The sequence below is a fragment of the Rhipicephalus microplus genome, chromosome X (assembly GCF_043290135.1).
Source record: "Rhipicephalus microplus isolate Deutch F79 chromosome X, USDA_Rmic, whole genome shotgun sequence".
In the NCBI taxonomy this organism is placed as follows: domain Eukaryota; kingdom Metazoa; phylum Arthropoda; class Arachnida; order Ixodida; family Ixodidae; genus Rhipicephalus; species Rhipicephalus microplus.
The window spans coordinates 163,887,405-163,910,542 of NC_134710.1; the positions used below are offsets into that span (position 1 = coordinate 163,887,405).

At 45.2% G+C, this 23,138-nt stretch overlaps 1 protein-coding gene across 1 annotated transcript; it reads right to left on the reverse strand.

Moving 5' to 3' along the window:
* Positions 1–9,578: 9,578 nt before the first annotated feature.
* On the reverse strand, positions 9,579–14,156 carry LOC119177115 (uncharacterized). Its single transcript, XM_075878118.1, has one exon. The coding sequence runs from the start codon at positions 14,112–14,114 to the stop codon at positions 12,513–12,515; it is 1,602 nt and encodes a 533-aa protein (XP_075734233.1). The 5' UTR covers positions 14,115–14,156; the 3' UTR covers positions 9,579–12,512.
* Positions 14,157–23,138: the final 8,982 nt, after the last annotated feature.

The following is a 23,138-nucleotide window of genomic DNA, read 5'->3' on the forward strand; positions in this document are numbered from 1 at the left end:
AGCAAAGTAAGCAGTACTGTCTTTTCTTGCTTCTTGCGTACGAGAATCGTCGAAGTATACACCACCGGATAGCGTAGTAGCGTTTGCGAGCCGCGACAACAACCGGGTGACAGCGCATCCATTCCGCGTTCACCCCGTAGTAGAGGCATATTCGGCGGCACAGGGCGCGTCCAGTGCGAACGACGCTGCGTTTCGGCGGCAGGAAAATTTCGGTTGCTGTAGAAAGTGGATGTTTCAGTGTGAACTAGGCATTACGCGTCCATCGAAAATACAGCCGCGCGCAGCCGGAATTTGATCCCGTGACCTGTGGGTCAGCAGCCGAGTACCTTAGCCACTAGACGACTGCGGCGGGGTACTTATGTTTGCTCTATGCCTGTTCGTACCACTGCTCTATTTGCATAATACTCTGCAATTTTTTTTGTTCATTTCTCCGGCTATATATGTACTACATATACTTGTTAAAAGATTGTATTCCCAAACTGCTGCTAAATATGTGGGCCCTCAGGCATTCTCAAGTGGTTTTTAAAGACGATAGTCTTTCTTGAGATCCTTCGACGCAAAAGTTTTGGTCTGCCTGTCTGCCTGTCTGTCTGACCAAACGATACCCCAAACGGCTGAACCCATCTGCAACACCAATATTGCTCAAAATTTAGCGTTTATATTTGTGTGACTGTAAATTAACAAGCAATATTGCGCATATATGAGGCACCATAACAACACGTAAATATTCTGTATGTGTGTCTTTTCACTAGAAAAGGCATACATAAGTAATTCTAAGGACCGTAGCGCTTATCACGCTGCGCTGACGATGCAACGCTTGCACGAAAAGCCAGTGTTTCCAAGGCTTTGCTAAGACGACACGGTGGTGGCACCTACCCGTCGCCTTGCGTTCTACACCTTATCGCCTCCGAAACGGCCGCGACCGCCGCGTGTTTTGTTTTCCAAGATAACTGCCAGATAGCGCTCATGTCGCACGTGTGACTGGACTTGATGCGCTCGTTAACATCGGCTGCACGCTCAAGGAATTAACTCTAACTCAGTGCCTTCAAAATACCATTCACTGATTTTCTTGCGCAGAACATCAAGTAAACATTTTGTTCCCTCTCTCCAGACGAAAGACTGTCGTGTTTCGACGACAATAGCAGTGTGAATTGCAGATACGGGGCCAATTTTTTAAAACTGCTTTTCGCTTGAGGGACCCCCAACTTGTTGAAAAAAGAAAACATGTCGTAAGTGTTGAAAATAAATAAATATGCCTCGTGCTCCGCAATTCGCTGCGCTTAATTACTGTCTGTACGCTGCAGTCGAGGTGTAGGCACGATAGGAACAGTGTCAGGTGCGATGAAGGCCGCTCCGGAGCTGGGAAGTGTCGTCAACATGCAGTTGGTGTTCATTAAACAGTTTAAGGTGAAAATTGGCAGCGTCTTGTTGTTTGGTTTTGTACAAAAAAACGGTAGGTGAAGTAAGTGGCAAGAAACCCACATGATCTATAGCACACGTTCGTAACGACGTTACGCTGTGATGTGATAGTGTGATATTACAAATTTGTGTGGTGTCATTGTGTAGTGCGTCGTCAGTTGATATAGTGTCTCGGTAAAACGTTGGCCATCTTGGAGTTCATGCAACACCAAGTGCACGCAGAAAGCTAAAGAAGGAGGGGAAAGAGGGTTCAGAACGTCAACATAATGTATTGTGAATATCTCACACACTGGCTCGTTATGTCTCTCAAACGTTCTGCGGTCCGATTGTATAATTTGATGCAACACATGCAGACACGTACGCACGCACGGACGCACGGACGCACGGACGCACGGACGCACGCACGCTCAGCGAGACAGACAGAGAAAGACAGCAGCATACGTGCAAAGCCTGCATATCATGCGTACTTATTGCGCATGTATGCTGCATGGGCAAATATTTACTTACGAACTCTACTAACCCAACTAATTGGACGAATCAACTCGCACAGCCACAATGGCGTGTCTTGGACCCACCCAAAACCAGTATCACACAGAATAACCTCTAACCGTCAGCTACTCCCATAGTAGATACTTCCGTTTTTGTTAGACGTGTATGAGAGTGATTTCGTCTGCACGCTTTATTCCTCCATTTATGAAGCATCTCCTTTTATTACTATATTTCACTCTCTTTTACCCCATTAAAAGTAGCCAGCCGGTTTGGCTAACTTCCCTGTCTTTCCTTCTATCTCACCTTTCCTTCTTTCTTCATTTCCTTGATTTTAGGAAGCCTCAAGATTAGCGTTTTATTGTTTGCTGATTGATCTATGGGTTTTAACGTCCCAAACCATCATACAATTATGACAGACGCCCCAGCGGAGGGCTCCGGAAATTTCGACCATCTGGGGTTCTTTAACGTGCACGTAAATCTAAGCACAGTGGCCTCAGACTTTTTCGCCTCCATCGAAAATGCAGCCGCCATATCCGGGATATTCGACCCCACGACCTGCGGGTAAGTAGCTGAGTACAGTAGCCACTATAGACTACCACGGTGGGGTAAGCTATTTATCGTAATTATTTTTCAATTTTCGTTTTGTACTCCCATACGATGCACTGCTTTCCTTATTAATTTATGCTGTGGTATAGTGTGTAATGCGTATACCTTTTACAGTGAAAGCTGTTATGAGATCACAAAAAGGGTCACGTGCGGTGCCGAAGTTGTCTGCCACCGCTGGTGTCCGTAACCACTATCGCACGAAATAAAAAAAAAATTCAGAACACCAAGGACACATTCCAATACGAACCCGACACCCCTGCGTGCCAGCCCAGTATTCCACTGAGCCACGCCGGTGCTTGATACTTCTTTGCAAACTGACCTTGGGCAGGCTTCATGTCGGCGAGAAATACATCCCGTAAATATGAGTAATAAAACGTTTTAGAACAACGAAAAAAAAAAGACCAGTTGTCACACAATGCAAGGGTGGGTCGTCGAATGCTCCAATCCTCACAAAAGCTTGATCTTGTTCACTTAATAACTGTGGCGTATACCTCCTCCTCCTCCTGCTCCTCCTCCTGCTCCTTCTCCTCCTCCTCCTCATCTCATGGCTCTTCCCTAATGCAGGGGATTCACCGAGTGTTAGGTGAGTTTTTTTCTTTTGTTTCTTCGCAATACAACTCGTATGCGCTAGGGATAGGTTTCAAAAGAAATAATTACTGAATAATAATATTTAAACGTTGAAAAGAATGAAAAATTTAGCTCTATCATCTCTTAGTCTGAATGATAAATTCCTCTACTGCGTATTACACATCCCTGTGACTGTAGCCTAGAGTAGAGGCGCCAAATGATAGAAAAACTGGTTCGGATTTTTCTAGACCCAAGTTTCCAACAGGTGGTGCTATGAATTTTCTTCTCAGTGACGTATAGCGGCGACAAGATAGAAAGTAATGACTGATTGTTTCCTCCTCTTTACAGAAGATACACAGAGGAGAAAACGCTTGACATTCTCTATGCAGGTAAAAGTTGAGGGAGGTAACCCGGCAGCGAAGTTTGGTTATGGCCACTTCCATTATTCTAGACCGCGATAACTCACTTTTCCAGGGAAAGAATAGGTGCTTATATTCTGGAGACGCTGTCAAGACGGGGTCTGATAAGCATTTTATGAACGTTAAGGTGCGGAATGCCTGCTGTGGTGGATTGTGCGAATTACAAATGCTTCTGGCATAATTATTCATCGTCGTCAGCCACAGCATAGAAACATTGCACAAAATTCTTTGCGAGGTGGCAGCGGGTAGCATGCATCTTCGAAGAAAGACGACAGATAGCATAGACATAGTGAATGCCTGCCTACTGCACAAGGATTGCTGGCTAGTGGGGGTCCCGCAAATGTGCTTGCCGCAGCTAGATGTACCCAAAAAGTGTTAAAAAACTGGGGGACCCTTAAGCTTCGCCTTTAAGAGTTGAACACGATAGCAGGCCCGTGGCATGTTGTGAGCTTCGCGACCGCGCCGTGAGGCGTCGCCACTATCAAAACGACGACAGCACACCGCCAGCGACGGCAAACAATATGCCACCTAAGCCCTTTTTTTTCGGCAATATTATTTGCAAGACTTAAGAATGATGCGCTTAAAAACTGCTTCTGATTTAATTTTAAGCATTTGTTAGCATTAGTAGTGCGAACGCGCATTAGATTGGAAAGTCACCCACTGTAGCTGGCAGCACGAACCCGAAAACAAACTGTCGGGCCGCACTGCTCCTGAGAGACACACGGATACGTTGATATTATTTACAGAAAGTTTGCCTAATAGTGCCAATGAGGTGTTACTACATCTTCAGCTACAGATGTGCAGGGACCTTAGCGGTATACCTTTACTTACTGCAGCAAATGTTTCGTGGAGTGCGATGGATATATCAGCCAGCGCTGGACAGCTTCTGTGCATGCTCCGGGCATCTGCGTTAGGGCTATGCGCAGTACGTACCTTGTTTGCACGTGAACGCTGATGCATGCATATTGTTCACTAGTGTACATGCTAAAACGTTACTTCATCATCATCATCATCATGAACCTGACTACGTCCACTGCAGGACAAAGGCCTCTCCCATGTTCCGCCAGTTAACCCGGTCCTGTGCTTGCTGCTGCCAATTTATACCCGCAAACTTCTTAATCTCATCTGCCCACCTAACCTTCTGTCTCCCCCTAACCCGCTTCCCTTCTCTGGGAATCCAGTCAGTTACCCTTAATGACCAGCGGTTATCCTGTCTACGCGCTACATGCCCTGCCCATGTCCATTTCTTCATCTTGATTTCAGCTATGATATCCTTAACCCCCGTTTGTTCCCTAATCCACTCTGCTCTCTTCTTGTCTCTTAAGGTTACACCTACCATTTTTCTTTCCATTGCTCGCTGCGTCGTCCTCAATTTAAGCTGAACCCTCTTTGTAAGTCTCCAGGTTTCTGCTCCGTAGCTAAGTACCGGCAAGATACATCTGTTATATACCTTCCTCTTGAGGGATAGTGGCAATCTACCTGTCATAATTTGAGAGTGCTTGCCGAATGTGCTCCACCCCATTCTTATTCTTCTACTTACTTCAATCTCGTGGTTCGGCTCTGCGGTTATTACCTGCCCTAAGTAGACATAGTCTTTTACAACTTCAAGTGCACTATTACCTATCTCGAAGCGCTGCTCCTTGCCGAGGTTGTTGTACATTACTTTCGTTTTCTGCAGATTACTTTTAAGACCCACCTTTCTGCTCTCCTTGTCTAACTCCGTAATCATGAGTTGCAATTCGTCCCCCGAGTTACTCAGCAATGCAATGTCATCGGCGAAGCGCAGGTTACTAAGGTATTCTCCATTAACTCTTATCCCTAACTGTTCCCATTCTAGGCTTCTGAAAACATCCTGTAAACACGCGGTAAATAGCATTGGGGAAATTGTGTCCCCCTGCCTTACACCCTTCTTGATTGGTATTCTGTTGCTTTCTTTATGAAGCACTATGGTAGCAGTTGATCCCCTGTAGATTTCTTCCAGAATGTTTATATATACTTCATCTACGCCCTGATTCTGCAGTGTTTGCATGACGGCTGATATTTCTACTGAATCAAACGCCTTCTCGTAATCTATGAAGGCTATGTATAGTGGTTGGTTATACTCTGAGCATTTCTCTATTACCTGATTGATAGTATGAATGTGGTCAATTGTTGAGTAGCCTGTTCGAAATCCTGCTTGTTCCTTTGGTTGATTGAATTCTAATGTTTTCTTTACTCTGTTAGCAATTACCTTTGTAAATAGCTTGTATACTACAGAGAGCAAGCTGATCGGCCTGTAATTCTTCAAGTCCTTGTCATCTCCTTTCCTATGTATTAAGATGATGTTAGCGTTCTTCCAAGACTCTGGTACTCTTCTCGTCAGGAGACACCTCGTAAACAGGGTGGCTAGTTTTTCTAACACAATCTGTCCTCCATCTTTCAGCAAATCTGATGTTACCTGATCCTCACCAGCAGCTTTGCCCCTTTGCATGCCCTCCAAAGCTTTTCTGACTTCTTCTATCATTACTGGTGGGGTGTAATCTGGGTTACTGCTAGTTCTTATAGTATTAAGGTCGTGGTTGTCTCGGCTACTGTACAGATCTCTGTAAAACTCCTCCGCTATTTTAACTATCCTATCCATATTGGTAGTTATTTTGCCTTCTTTGTCCCTTAGTGCATACATCCGACTTTTGCCTATCCCAAAACGTTACTTATGTAGCCTTTATTTCATGTAAGCATCTATTGGCTTGCAATAAAACAATTTATTGCCGTAAGTTTGTGTGTTCAGCGATGCAAGATACTTGTGAGCTTCTAGTAAGTAGTTTACTGCATTGTACTATATGAAAACGAGAGAAATTGAGACAGGGAGTTGCTCCAACGAGGGGGGACAGCCATGACATAGAAGCAGACGACGCCGGTGTCGTCTGCTATGCGAACGGCAAGTCGCCATATCGAAACGCCCTAGTGCTCTGAAACCTATTTCGTTTTATGCGCAGCTATAAATTATACACACAAGATTGTTAGGTAATATTTGTTTGAAAAAGCTATTTGAGTGCAGGAATTAATAAAAACTTTTTCAGTTGTCACTAAAATAGTAAAATAGTAATTTTGCAATTGTTGTACAACTGCCGCCGGAATCCCGACGGTGCTATCATTGCGTACAATTTTCGTCCCAATTGGCTCTATGGACATGTGACTCCCTTGACGATAGCGAAATCCAGTAGTGCGCCCTTCAACCGCTAAGTGCATATTTATTAACATGTTTTGTCACACACACACACACACACACACACACACACACACACACACACACACACACACACACACACACACACACACACACACACACACACACACACACACACACACACGCACACGCACGCACACGCACGCACACGCACACACACACACACACACACACACACACACACACACACACACACACACACACACACACACTTGTATTCGTAAACGGTCACATGCAGTCGTCCGTCTTGTGTTAGTTATCTGGCAATCGTTCGACTTATTCTTCTGGAGACCTCTTCTGGCCAACCGCAACAAGCATCGCCTTATGGTCGGTGAAATAGCAACGGCAGTAGTTCAATTCTCAAATGGTGTCGTGAAAATGAAAAGCTAAACTGATGCAAGTGGGGTGGTTTGTTGAAAGGGGCATAAGGAATCTCACAGTGCCTTACAGATGGCAGCACATTATCTAGCGTTTGCTGTTTTCTTGATGAACGCCTCTCTCCCGGAATTTGGATGGAGGGGGATATTTTATCGAGAAGAAATGATAAAGATAGGTGTTTTTCAAGGCCTTCAAAAAGCACCCCATACCCCATCTCCCGAAAAAAATTACTGGCTACGAGCCTACCCCGAGGGTATAAAATAAGTAAATAAATAAGAAACGACAGAGTGAATTGAAGTGCGGGCGCCGTTACGACGCGGTGTTTTGAAGCCACGTGACTATGACTCCTGCGTCACGAGGAGCTATTGCAGTAATTTTTAGGGAGCCCTGGGGCTTGTCGGTACTTACTTTTTCAAGTGTTTCGTCGTTTGAAACCTTCATTTTACGCACAAAAGTATAAGTATATAAAATGTTCAAAAGGTCATGTCAGTGCTCTTAATAGCGATGCGGTAAGCCATGGGGAAGTCGTAAATCCTCTATAGGCCCCATTTAGTGAGCAGACCTGAGTTTGTGAAGCCCTACTAAAAATAATTATAAGAGAACAATTAAAGGTGGAATAGCGCTCGAAGAAAATAATATACTAATAATATTTCCCACATATCCTGTAGAAAAACTGAGCGTCTTAAACAACACTAAGTCGTGGCCTATATTCACTCTCATAATTTTCTGTAGAAACCAGCGCATCAACTCAATAAAACATTCTTTTGCATAACTTTGCATACGGAATGTGGCGAATAAGGCCAACTTGAGGAACTTTGTGGAAGAGGAGGCATCGATGCATGCGAGACGAAGCAATATAAGAAAGAAAATAGGAAACTTTCGATATAACTTAATTCACATGAATAAGCACGTCGATAGCAGATTAAGTAAACTTGAAACAGCACTGACATTTGGGCCCGCACTCGAGAGCCTCTTTTTTTTTTAATGAGAAGGCAAGCGTTCAAACACTTCATCTTAATTCCGCTGGGCACGCGTCTTATGTGACGTGGGAGTAGACCTTTTTGACGCTTCCTTCCGTGCAGTTAAAGCTGCATTACGTGACTTGAATGTTCAATGGTTTCAAGCAAATTTTTCTCCCCAGTTCACCTCCTTTTCTAAAGGGTCCATGTAAAACCCCAGCCTATGTCATGGCCAGTTGCTCCACAAGAGCACTCACACAACTTTCTCGCTTTGTTCTTCACTCGCGTACTTAATTAATTACATATTTGAATAATCAATTGCCTGATTCGATTAAACGTTCCTGTGCAGCACAGTGGCTACAACAGACGCTGTTACGGACGCTCTCTGTTTGGCTCATGCAGTTCCTATTTCTGGATCTTCAAGAGAGTGACACTCGATTTGTTGGCAATTTTACCTATTGCGAGAAGACGTCGCTGTCTTAAACTGCCGATAGATAAACGAAATGGAAGCAACATGCGACACTTGGAGCTCATACAGTTTTCAGAACTGTCGTCCTATTATCGTCATCATCATCCTGATTACGCCACACTGCTGGCCAAAGGCCTCTCCCATGATCCGCCAATCAACGCGGTCTTGTGCTTTCCATTGCCACGTTATACCTGCATACTTTTATTGCCATAGCAATTATAGGGGCGCTCTCGGCTAGATTTTGCCGCCGGCGTAGGCGTCGACCACGGCGTGGGCGTCCCCGTCACTCACCATACATGTACACGTATCTATTTATATGAAAGAAAAAAAAAAGACTCTGGTGCGCGGAATCGAAATTGGGAGCTTTGAGATGTGAGCGCGAGGCGTTAACCACTGTCCCATCGAAGAGCAGCTCCTTCAGCGCTCAAACGGCGATCTATTTATATCTACCACCACAGCTCGAAGGACTATGCTACCACTTACCGCTGGGGCCGGTCATTTCGGTCTTGGGGGTGGGGGGGGGGACCGACCTATTGTGTTTTCAGAGTTACCAGCAAAATGGTGCAATGAGCTCGCGTGGTCAAATAGCCATGACGCGGGCGCGCGCGCTCATCTCCCACGCGCGTACTTTGAATCACTGGTTCTTTCGCTTCTTTTCGCATTGCATAACCTGATACAAAGTGCAATGAAGGTAATATTCGTTTGCCACTCAATCACTCTCATGTATTGACGACTTCGCACATTATGTGATACGTGCAGCTGGAAAAGTATGGGGTTTGACCTTACGTAAGATAAAGCAGAAAACGGCGCGCATTTTATTCATTTTGCTTCATTGTTTACGTTAGCTGTATTTCTGTGCAATGTGTGTCACATATGTTGCTGAAGTCGCTTTTCGTAAGCCCTTTAGTTCGTGGTTAAAAGAAATAAGGGGTTTTTGGGCGTCAATAAATACATTGTATCAATAGAAGAATTTGATTATATAAAAACTCGAGAATAACTTGGTGGTTTGGGATTCTTTATAGCACATGTAAACTGGTGCACGTGGATACTTCACTTCACTTCACTTTTATTTCCTTAAAGACCCCCTGTAGGGGTATTACATAAGGGGTGGTGCATAACAAAAAAAAAAAAAAAGAGAACTATACAACGGTGTTTTTAATGGCTTCTGCAAACATAGATGGGTTAGTGATGGCACAGGTGGCGTGAGGAAGGCCATTCCAGTCTTTTGCTGCTCTTACGAAAAAGGAGGCTTGGAATACAGTGGTCCGGGTACGTGGTAATGCGACTTGTAACGGATGACCAGTGCGATGGGATATGTGCGGAGGGGGCGTGATGTACGGTGGATGATTCAGTGAACTGAAATAAAACATATGAAAAAGAGAGAGGGTGGCACACCGTCGGCGTGAAGCAAGGGTTTCTAGACCTGATTCCGCCTTTAGAGATGAGATGCTGATATCGTATGAATATGCAGAATGAATGAACCTGGTAGCCCGATTTTGAAGTGATTCGAGTTCACTTATGATGTATGATTGATGAGGGCTCCAGATGGAAGATGCATACTCGAGTTTGGACCTGATAAATGATTTGTATGCAAGCGTCTTGACGTGAGGCGGAGTATGGCGTAAGTGTCGTCTGAGAAACCCGAGTGATTTATTAGCAGACGAGATGATGTTAGTAGTGTGATGACGCCAAGACAGGTCATGAGCCAAGGTGATGCCGAGGTATTTGAATGATTGAACTGATTGTATGGGAACATTAGTGATGGAATAGGTAAACTCAAAAGGGTTACGGTGGCGAGAAAAAGAAACGAGCTTACATTTATTAGGATTTAAGTTCATTAACCAACGATCACACCATGTTTGTATGTTGTTAAGATCATGCTGAATTAGTGTTTGGTCATGAATGTTGGTTACTGATCGGTAGATTACGCAGTCATCGGCAAACATACGAAAGTTACATGATACATGCAATGGTAGGTCGTTAATGTAAATTAAAAAGAGTAGAGGCCCTAAGACAGACCCTTGCGGGACACCTGAGGTTACAGGTAGTCGGTTAGATGAGTGATTATTAACAAACACAAATTGGGAACGATTAGTCAGGAAAGATGTTATCCATGCAAGTACATTAGGATCTAGATTTAACAGAGATAATTTAAGAATTAGGCGTTTGTGAGGGACAGTGTCAAATGCTTTGGCGAAATCCAGGAAAAGAGCATCGGTCTGAATGTTGCAGTCAAGGTTAGAATGTAAGTCGTGAATGAAAATGGCCAGCTGCGTTTCACAAGAATAACCCCTTCGGAACCCGTGTTGAGAAGGATGAAAAAAGTGCATTGAGTCCAAGAAGTTGATGATATGGGAGTAGATGACATGTTCCATGATTTTGCAGGGGATACTTGTTAAGGATATGGGACGGTAATTTAGTGGAGAATCTCTGTTACCTGATTTGTAGACTGGAACGACCTTGCCTACTTTCCAGTCTGCTGGCAGAATGCTTGATGATAATGACTGCGAAAATAACAATGTAAGGTATGCGGCACACACATGTTTAACATTTATGAGAAGTTTTGAATTAATGTCATCCACACCTGCAGAAGAAGAAAGCTTAATCTTTTCTATAATCGAAATGATGCCGTCCGTAGAAAATGCAATCGGGGGCATAGACTCGGTGCTGCGCGCAGGTGAAGAAAAATCGGGAACTGAACTCTCATTCGTAAAAACAGAGAAAAAGGCCTCGTTAAAAAGGTTCGCGCATTCATTGTTGTCGACTATATCGCCATGCGCATTTGAAAGACTAGTGGTGCGCATCTCCTGAGGGTTTATCACCTCCCAGAATTTGCGAGGGCTGGTTGCAAGCATTTTGGGCAGCTCTTCATGAAAGAACACGTGCTTGGCGTTTCGAATGGTTCTAAGATAATCATCTTCCGCGGCGTAATATTTTTCCCATAAGGACAGAAGTTTAGACTGTTTGGCTGATCGGAAGAGGCGTTTTTTCTTGTTTCTTAGTTTGTGAAGTGTACGTGAAAACCATGGCTTGTTTCGGTTTGCGGTAAACGTTATTTTTGGGATAAATTTCTCGACAAGAGTGGCTAACTTATCTCTAAATATAATCCAATTCTCATCCACAGAGCGTGTATGGCTTATTCTCTCGAAATCAGGAAGAAAAGATATCAATTCATTATTGATGGCACTATAATTGCCCTTGTCGTAAAGACGGATTGTTTTGGTGACAAGATCGCGTTTTACAGGTCGAAACGCAAAGGCCGCATGGATTACCTTGTGGTCACTGACGGCACGCAGATATGTAATTGATGATAAGCTCTCTTGATGACTAGTTAGTATTAGATCTAAGATGCTGGAATTGCTCTCTGTAACGCGCGTTGGTTGGGATACAAGTTGGGTTAGATTGCAATTCAGGCAGAAATCTATGAAGTCCTTTGCGGGCTCACTGCCCACAGCTGACGGGACGCTACTACTCCAATCTATTTGAGGGAAATTAAAATCGCCGAAAAGCAGTATCTCTGCTTGCGGATACTGTTTCCCAAGGTCACTCAGGTTGTTGTTGAGCTTATATGCGAAATCTGGGTCACTGTTCGGGGGTCTATAACAAACGCCTACAAGGACAGTATGAGGGCGAGCACGGCAAACGACCCAAAGAATTTCAAGTTCAGGAGAGTTGGTCCTGGCCACCGAGCACGATAACTGTTGGTGCACAGCCATCAGAACCCCGCCTCCACGTGCGCCTGTACGGTCCTTACGATAAAGTTGAAATCCAGGTAGGTGATCTAGCACTTCTGCATCGGTTATATCATTTGTCAGCCAAGTCTCGGTTATCACCAATACGTTACTGCTTGATGACAAAGCAAGCTCAGAAAAAGTTATGCGTTTCGGAAAAAAACTGCGCGCGTTAGCAAAGACTACCGAAAGTGACAGGCCAGATTGAGGTGTGGGGGTGTGCCCGGCAGATTTGCGCCGAGGAAATTGCTACGACGCTTCCCTTACAGTTTGCGATTGCTCATCGTAGACGTAGCGCTTGTGACCCATTAGCAGTGTCTTGTACGTGATGGAAAAAGGCAGCGACTTGGTTTTAGCAAAGGCAATCAATTGCCGACGGACGTTTTGCACACGACGTGAAAAATCTTCACCAACACTAAAAGTGGTTCCTTTAAATTTCCGTCCATTAGAAAGAATCTCTCCTTTTGTTTTATGGAATGCGAATTTAACTATTATGGGGCGATGGTGGTTAGTACCCTTGCGGCGACCCAGACGATGCGCGCGCTCAATTTCCTTCGGATCGATGGAAATACCTAGACGATCACGGCAGTGCTTGATGACAAGTTGTTCAACTTGGACAAGTGCTTCCGATCCAGTTGATTCAGGAAGGCCATAAAATATGAGGTTATTGCGCCGAGAATGATTCTCGGCTTCATCCACGCGTGCTTCAAGCTTGCGCAGAAGGTCACTCGCGCGAGCGGTGTCTCTTCTGAGCGCTTCCACATCAGTACGTAAGGAAATAATATTTTGGCAGTGCCCCTCCAGATCAGTCATGCGTCTACTGAGATCTGCTATAGATTTATCTGTTGATAGCAAATGGGACTTAAGGTCCTGTACCTGACTGATTAATTCCGTCTGACCGGCAGACAATTTCTGCAGTTCAGTTAGTACAGCATTAGAAGCAGGACCCGGATTGCTTTCAATATCGCCCGACATCATCAACAAGGCACGAATAACACGAGAACACTCAAGTGCAACAAGAACGCAGCAGTGTGGGCTCGGCAGCTGAAACAGCAGGTAATTACTAGACTTCTTAGCGAGAAGACTGTAAGTTTTACTAACCTGCATGACAAGAGTGAAAGGATTAGCGGTCTGCGTTGGTGCACAGCCGCCGAGCCCACACAGCGCCGCCGGCAAAGGCCGCTCTTTTGTAGTCGACACAGGCATCGATGCCGATGCTGATAGCGTCGACCAGGTTTTGTCGAGGACCATGTAGCTGACCGGTGGCGCCGGAAGGGATCCAGATCTGTTGCGTGAGGTGAAATCCAGTGGTTCCAAGTACGTTGCGGTTGATAAGCTTGTGTCGAAGACCAAGAGGGCGTGACAGGTAAGCGTGCCACTTTCGCTGGAACGATGTTGATACTGCAACGGTGTGGTCAAGGAAGCTGGCAGGAAAACGGAAAGCAGTATGCGCAGGAATGCGCACTGAAACACCTGCATGACAAGAGTGAAAGGATTAGCGGTCTGCGTTGGTGCACAGCCGCCGAGCCCACACAGCGCCGCCGGCAAAGGCCGCTCTTTTGTAGTCGACACAGGCATCGATGCCGATGCTGATAGCGTCGACCAGGTTTTGTCGAGGACCATGTAGCTGACCGGTGGCGCCGGAAGGGATCCAGATCTGTTGCGTGAGGTGAAATCCAGTGGTTCCAAGTACGTTGCGGTTGATAAGCTTGTGTCGAAGACCAAGAGGGCGTGACAGGTAAGCGTGCCACTTTCGCTGGAACGATGTTGATACTGCAACGGTGTGGTCAAGGAAGCTGGCAGGAAAACGGAAAGCAGTATGCGCAGGAATGCGCACTGAAACACCTGCATGACAAGAGTGAAAGGATTAGCGGTCTGCGTTGGTGCACAGCCGCCGAGCCCACTTTTCTACCTTGGTGCACAGCCGCCGAGCATACTTTTCTACCTTGACCCCTTCGAATTGCAGCCGCCATGACGGGGATTCAAACCCGCGTCCTGGAGCTTAGCAGCGAAGCACCTCAGCCACTAAGCCATCACGGCGGGTGTTCGTGGTTTTCATAAGTGGAAGCAGGTACGTATAAGTACATGCGGGTACTTTGGGAGATTCATCAGTTTTTTACCGGACGTATTACGCGATGTCTGAAAACTATTTGTTTCCATGCGTACAAAAATAAAGCAAGCAAGCAATAGATAAATTGCTAACTTCAACAAGATCTTACTTCAAATTGCTAACTTCAACAACAACTCTAACAAGATGGGAACAACGTAGTGGGGTGATCAGAGTGAGCAGTGGAAATGCCTCAGACAGGCAAGGTCGACGTAGCGATAGGAGATAGGTCCTTCTATCGAAATGTCGGTCAGCCAGCCTGAGGCACTTCCACTGTTCACCCTGGTTATCTTACTTCAACAAGGTACTGTGTTGGGGTAGTTCCTGAATAGTTTACGACGAACATGCGATGGAAGGAAATTCCCAGTAAACATCAAAGAAATACCAAAACAATGGGAAGTTCGTATAGCTGCTTATGGTTTCGGAAGAACGCAGCGGAGAGGTACATAAAATTCGTTGGCATCACTGGTACATTCGCCGCCAGTGTAGAATTATGGACGAAACAGTTTAAATCACATAAAAGCATGAAAAAAATATCAGCCAACCAAATCTAAAAAATTCATATTCTTCATTATTAAATAACACAGGCAGAAATCAACTTTTTTTTCTCTTTCCACGATAGATTTCCTGCTATTCTCGAGAGATAAAACCTAATAACGCTTACGAAGGAAACCTAAAAATAAGAGAAAGCTCGCGAAGATATCTTGATGCGAAGTTTATTTTCCGTTACCATAAACAACATTTTTTTGCATGTGCGTGCAGCCAAAACTTCGACGGTCAACAGGCCGGGGCTTCGCGCGCGAAGTGAGGCCCCATTCGCGCGCCATAGGGGCCGGTATCCTTCTCGGCGAGCGGTCGTGTTTGCACATCGCCCGGCGATGCGCATCCCATTTCCCCATCGGTGCGGCGTATGTACACACACGTGTTGGCATATGCACGTGAGCCCCGTTGCCGGCTCGCGCCCTTCGCTTCTCGCGTCGATTTTTCGAGTGTAGTCTGTCATCTCGCCGACGTTGTGTTTGTCGGCGTCGAGCGGAGTCTTTCCGTTCCCCTCCCCGATTTCAGCCGATTACAAAATGAAGGCGTCACGGCTGCTGTTGCGCGGCGAGGAGAAGCGTATTGAGAGCTCCTTACCCCCCTTCCGAGCGATGGCGCGAACTCGACACCGACCATTGGCGCGGGGCGCAGAGTTCGATTGCCCAGCCAAAAAAGAACGTCATACAGAACTTCGAAGCCTTAATCCTGAACGTAATTCTATACTGTGCAAAAAAAAAAAAGATAGTGCTTGAAATCTTTGTGTCAGAGAAACGTGTGAGCAGTGATAGGGAAAAAAGTAGAGACAAAAGTAGAAAAAAATAATTCAGAAGTAATCGCAAGCCGTTACATAAGCGGCCTACAGCACACTTCATTCGATACTGGCACCTTTATGTTGGCTATATAGGTCTGAAAACTTTTCGTCTCCAGTACCCAGCATATGTTAACACAGTATTAGCAAGGCAACCCGGCTTAAGTGAATCTATGAATACAATGCGGACGCCTTGGTTCTTTCTCTCGGTGACGTGCATTGTAAGACGCGGGTGCGTTTTCTTGAAGTCACGTTTTGAAAAAAAAAAAGTCACAGCATATCTATGGAGTGAATGATGATAAGTGGGGCGAAGCGTCCGTCAGTCCGTCCATCCGTCCGTCCGTGCGTCTATCTTTGTGTTCGCCCATCCGTTCGTCCGTGCATCCGTCCGCGCGTTCGTCCGTCTGCTTGTTTCTCTGTACGTACATATACAAGAAAACACAAGAAAGTTACGGTCACTACTTTCATACTTATTAAGAAGGGGGGGGGGGTAATGTGTATCTAAGGGAGTGTAAGAAATAGTTTGTGCGAGAACGATGAACGAGCCATCTGTGCGCACTTCAGGTCCGTGAGTGCCTGTGTTGTATACGCATGTTTGACAAATCTTTAGAAAATGTTTGCAATTGTTTCTTTGCAAAGAAGTAGTTATAAATAAGTCGAAAGTTGTACATGTTTTGTGTTCATCTTTTTATAGTGGCGGAACAAATAACCTGCATGCAGACATACTGCGTGGGACATTTGCAATATAGCGCAGTGCTCTTTTTTGCAATGAATAAATTGTTTTTGTGTTGCCAAGATTGTGGTGACCAAGACAAGTAGGCAGTAATTTATGTACTTCAGTGGGTGATAGTCGAGAGTGAACTCCTCGAACGATTTCCTTTGTACATGTCAAATGAGGCGGAATGAAAGTGCTCACTGGAATTGATGCGAATGACTTGCTCTTTAGAAGGTCCGCGACACATGAGGGGTCTGACAACCTACAAACTACCCCGACTCTTCCAAACTGACGACAGTCACTTATCAATTAGACGTGGGACGTCGTGGCTTGAAGCTCCGCTTGGAAAGCTTTTGGGTTGATTGATTGATTGATTTGTGGAATTTAACGTCCCAAAACCACCATTTGATTATGAGAGACGCCGTAGTGGAGGGCTCCGGAAATTTTGACCACCTGGGGTTCTTTAACGTGCACCCAAATCTGAGTACACGGGCCTACAACATTTCCGCCTCCATCGGAAATGCAGCCGCCGCAGCCGGGAATCGAACCCGCAACCTGCGGGTCAGCAGCCGAGTACCTTAGCCACTAGACCACCGCGGCGGGGCAAGCTTTTGGGTTGTTGAGCCTGATCAATCCCCCACTCGAAGGCACCAGCACAACAGAGATGCTGCTAATACCTGCTGCTAATACCTATGTTCCCATACCCACGGAAAAGTACAGCAATCTTTTGTTCTGCGTCGCTTCCTCCTCTCCCCGCCGGAGCTTCTTGTCTCATCGGGGGGACGCGGCGAAGAACCGGTTTTCGCCGCTCGGCGCCATGTTGGATGCGCCAAAACGCCATTGTTTTGCTTGTTCGCTGCATGCAAAGTGCAGGACGTGCGAAGTGCGCGCGTGCGTCTCACTCGTTTTGTCACAATGCCGGTTCGCTCTGTGAAAATTTGTATCTGTAAATGTCTTATGTCACTTGCTTTGTACTTGTGCAACATATCTCCCATTTCATAAAATTGTGGAAAATGAAAACACGCTTCAAAAAGATATTCTCGTTGAGCGGGACCTTTAGTCAAGCTTCCGCCACTAAACGTGCGCGTTTGAAATGCGACACTTCTATACAATCATTAGGCAGGTGTGTTTGGTTTTATCTGAGTAGTTCTATCTTTATATTGCTTGTTATTACTGACAGAAAACAGATTATTTAATAACCATGCATGCAACGATCGAGGACCGTCATAACATTCATGGATGTGAACCTGAGTAATGCATGGTAGGGTGGGTTGTCTTTAAATAGCAGAAGTATGCATTTAGCCGTTTCCTGCATACCTGTTTTTATGTGAGAGAATTTGTCTCAAAAGTAGGTATTGTTTCGAATTCAGTAGGTATTGTTTCGTGATTATCACGGCTGTTCTCAAGCGCAGCTCATGTCTGCAACAGTGTTGCAGATATGGGCTGCGGTACTTGCGCTGTGGTACAACATGGGCTGTGGTACAGACGGTGGTACTTTTTCAAAGTATAGGGGCTTTAGCTGCTAATACCACTGGAGAAAAATGATTACAATGGCAGGTCATCATTAAGCAACGAGGCTGACCAAGGACTATGCCTTTGGCAAAGAGACAAATTAGCATTGGCGTGCTTGCAATCGTCTAAGCTATAGTGGTATGTATCACACAGAAATTATCCCTGGTTAAATTCACCCTAAACTCGGTCAAACCTCCAAACAAGCTTGAGAACGCCAGGAAGTCGACGTGGCAGTCCCTGTGGCATTGTCCGTGATCACCAGCGTCACCGTCATTATCATGACGTAAAGTGAGTAATTTGCATGTGCTGTGCCGAGATGACAAGCAGAGAATGTGTTGTCTGGAACGTCGTTGACAACACGATGATGTTGATGACGACGAGGAACGCTTGTTCTTCGTCGTCATGAACATCATTGTCATGAACAGCGGTGGCTACGGCGTGGCAGAGGACAGGTCTCATTCATAAGCATGCATCGCATCTAAAAGCTCAGCAGAGCTTGACTAGGCTTCCCAGCCTGTTGAAGTGCAGCGTGATCGGTCGCAATACAAACATCTTGCACAAAAATATACAAAAACAAAATTAAAACATTCAATACATTGAGAGTCATAGGCAGTTGAAACAAATAGGCACTCAGACTACTTCATGGAGGACACTATCCGTTTGAAAGTGCATATAAGCTTCATGAAAAAAAGAATGCTAGTAGTTCAAACCTACACACATAAGCTTACTGTGGCATGTGTATTGCCTCCACAATTAGCTTCGGCAATGCGCCATTGAGAGCAATGGTGCGATTCCGTATCCGGCGCCGCGGGGCACAGCTAGTGAAGCAAAATGGAACAGCAGTGCCGTAAGTTCACGCATAAGCCACGCGTGCCGGCTCGCGAGCAGTGCTGTAAAACTGTACTAGTTCTAAAAAGGTGTCCCCAATCTACCACCTTCATGAAAAGCAGTAGCGAGGTGCATAGTGGTTCGTGTCCTATTTATAAGGAGCTTCGCTCATCTGTTGCATTCGTACACTGTACAACTTCTAGCTTTTGTTGCATAATGGTTGTAAAACAACTAACAATGTGCTATGAGAAAACTCAATATCTGACACAGTCATTTTGCAATATGTAAGCATCGTCTCAATTAGCTCTACTCAATTAAACACAAGACAGGAATGGAAAAAAAATTGTTGAAAAGGGAATGCCGCTGAAGCCAATGATTCGTCAAAGAGACTAGTCTCCGTCAGTGCCTTGACGAACACAAGCCTTCATGTTGAAACGTTTCCCCAACGCTTCATCTCGCGCTTAACATTTTTCGTGTAAGAAAGAGAGAGAAAGAAAGAATAAAAGATAGGCATGGAAATTAACTAGCGCCCAGTTTGCTACCGTATTCATGGGGAGTTTAAGGAGGGAGTAAAAGACACACACACACACACACACACACACACACACACACACACACACACACACACACACACACACACACACACACACACACACACACACACACACACACACACACACACACACACACACACACACACACACACACACACACACACTTGTTTCCCTGAAGTATTGTAGGAGTGCCGGTGAGGTTTTAAGGCGAAATTTTTTAATGGCTCATAGTCGTGACATCTGTCCATCCGTCAATCCGTGCCCTGGGAACGGTTCCTGTTGTGGCCTCCCACTCTCTCAGAAATCACGCGGTGGCACAGTGGCGCGCGCGGCAATGCTTCGTCGTAAGACGTGTCGTTGATGCTGTCGAGTTAGTAGGATGGATTCGAAGCGGCCTGGGGATTATTCTGCGGCAAGCGCTTCGGAAAGACGCCCAAAGAATTGGTATTACTCTGATACCAAATGTCAGAAGAAGAATGAGCGAATATGCGGAGGCAGCAGGCTAAAATGTGCCAGTGGGCACAAAGGCGAGAGAAGCGGAACGGAAGCGACCACAGTGGAGTGGACACAGGATTTCGCCGAGCCCACTTTGGAATTTACAAAGTGTCCTTTGTGATCTTCCTTCAAAGTGATCCAAAGTGATCTTCCTTCAGTAAAAGGCCGGCCACCAAATATTCTGGAGGCACACTGGGAAGTACGGCAATAATGGTGAAATTGAGGACAGTGGCACAAGCGAATTTGTCGCACACTAGTGAATCTGCCATGCCAATCCGATATCAAAATGAGTTAGAAGTCGCTGAACAGAGTCACAGTCAACATAGCATAGTAAGCAGGAAAGGAGGCACGCATTAAGCACCTTGTGTGTATCTTCTTTCGTTTCAAAACAATTATTCAGTAGTGCTAGACTTAAGACTACAGTTAATGAAAATTGACTCCAAGTGTTGGAAACAATAATACCACAACAAAACTGCAAAACGTGCAAAACAATATTTGTCCCATTCATCGATAAATACGGCATAAAAAGTCACAGTTTAGTCAAAAGGGTGAAACAATGAATGCAATCGCAACATATTCGAATGTTTTACGAAGCAAGACTAGCATATTTAGGAGCAATATTATTTGTAGTAAACATGCGCTTGCTAAGTAACCAAGTTTTTCGCGGCGCGGACACAGTAGATGACCACAAGGCTTGGGCGTAGTGACAGCGTTCATGTACGAATTGAGGCTGGCAGTCAAATCATTTAGATCTGATCTCGCGTAACTCTACAAACCGCTGCTTTGAGAGAACACAGGCGCTCCAGGTAAACTTCTGGCACAGTTTTTTTGTTTGTGTTGAGAGTGCAGCCCCTAGAAGCTCCCGCCGGCTGCGGGGGACAAGGTGCGCGCTGATCGTTGCCGCGATAACACGGCAAACATAAGTGCCCCCCCCCCCCCTTCCGTTAACTGGCGAGATAAGCGCGGGCAGACGAGCCCGACCGGAAAGGCGATGCGCTCCACAGAAAGAGGAGGCTAGGGCATCCTTCCCCGTATATATATACATACATATACATATACGTAAATGACGGGGATGGCGGTGGTGACGGAAAAAACCAGCCGACTGTCAATATTATTGCTACCGCAATAAAAAAAAACTTAAATGGCTTGCAAAGTCACTATTGCTCTAGTGTATTGCTCACAAAATAAAACTTCTGGGAACTTTCTTATGACATACCACTGTTGGAACATTTCTAGCCGAACGAAAAATATTGTTAAAATACCCTGGCATTATTACAGAAGTAGACGTTCAAAACACAGGATGCCATCTTAGACTTTAGCTAAAAAATATCTGTGGCTGTGGCATGCATGTTTCGAACTGCGCCCACTAAGCAAGTAATGGTTTCAGGCTTCAAAATACAGCGTACAAACGATATTACAGGAACTATAGCCAGACATTCCTAGAAAACACACGAGTTGACCTGAAATTTGCGATGGCCTGCAGAAAATATGAACAGCAAAATATGACAAAAAGCAAAACTAAAGCAATTGTGGCGCAAAACAAAATGTATGATCAGGAAACTAACGGAAGTGACCTCAAAATTTACAGTGGATGGGCCACTTAATAATATGAATGAATAATAGTTAAAAGCATCACATTATCAGCCTGATCAAAAAATGAACTTTGTTTTATGATTTCCCGTATTAAAAATGACAGCTTATAACAAATAGGGTTGTTAGACGCATCAGCTTAAAAGAATGTGACTGTTCTCACTTTTTACTCATTAAGCACACAACTGTAAACTCAGGATTGTCAGAGGCAGGTTAGGGTACTGGATTTCGCACATCACATTGCTCAGTGTAAAATATCACAATGTACGGCAAGACACTAATTGATTGATCGATATGTAGGCTTCAACCTCCTCAAACCACCATATCATTACAAGGGATGCCGTGGTGGAGGGCTCCGGAAATTCGGGCACCTTAGGGTTCTTTACTGTGCACCCAAATCTAAGCACACGGCCTCCAGCATTTTAGCCTCCATCGAAAATGCAGCCGCCGCAGCTAGGATTCGATGCCATGACCTGCGGGTCAGCAGCCGAGTACCTTAGTCCCTAGACCACTGATGCGGGGCGGCAATACACTGTAAACACATGGCTTCGTGGCAGGTGCTTGATGGAAATCACTAGGCACTTACGGAAGTCTGCTAAAACAGTGCAAATGGCATGAACATTGTCGTACTAGTAACATAGGGTGCCGTTCCACATCAAACATATTTTATCACAATTGCTTCTAATGCGATTTGTCGAATATGCCGACAAACACAGACGCTCAAAAAGTTGTGAACTGCTTTAAACATTGTCACCTTTCTTTTAGCTCCCAAGAAAAAAAGATGAATTCAAATTTTTTGACATCCATCTTCATTCATACAGAGGCCCGCTAGTCACTCCATAAAAAATAAGAAAATTATAACTACGTTGGTAGCCTTTGTTTCTAAACATTTATAGGGCAAGTACCACATGCAATAAATAGGAGAAAAGATAATTTGGTTGTTTTCGATGTAGTGCAGTACAGTAACTTTTCCACCCTTCATCTTCAACTGCCTTGGTTAGGCTAGCAAGGAGTACCGTAGCCGAGCAGGTTGCAGTAGCTGTAGAAATGACTGACCCCTCGCACATGAGCGTCTTCACAGACTCTCACGTTGCCATTTGGACTAACAAAAGGGGAACTATCGCGCGTGAAGCAGCCCACATTTTGCGAACGCGTGAGCACACAGGATCGTACTACCACTCTTGATTTCTACCCACATTAGCAAAGATGTTCGATGGGACACAAGCACGAAATAAAGCACGAAATAGAGCAGATGAGAGCATGACCGGCGAGCGCCACCATATACTTGCGAAATCGACGAACTTAACTAACATTGCAAAAGCAACAACCGTGCATATGGAAAAAGTCAGTGCCAAGATTTACGTGAGGGAGGGAGATGGTTATCACTACGAGTAAATTACGTGAATTAACACAAAGTAGTTAAGAAACTTTGAAGCCTTCATGATTGCTGATGCAATGTAGACACGGCGGGCCATTATTCCTTGCGCGGTTACTTTATTTCTCGGAATGAGGTGTTGCATGCACAGGCTCGAGTTCAAACTTCAATTCGTGACATTTCGTGCATGCCTATAAGTACACGTGGATGAGCTAGTCGGTACTTGTTTAATTAGAAGGCACAACTGTGTCTTTTAATTGAACAGTTCATTCATTCATGTTCATGCAAGCAAAGACCAAAGGGCGTGCGGTCTGCGGCTCGGCGAGTAAATGTCTTACAAAGTGCGTCCTCTTG

Excerpts from the sequence above, each read along its gene's own strand:
- LOC119177115 (XM_075878118.1), bottom strand. The coding sequence starts at position 14,114 with ATGCAGGTGTTTCAGTGCGCATTCCTGCGCATACTGCTTTCCGTTTTC.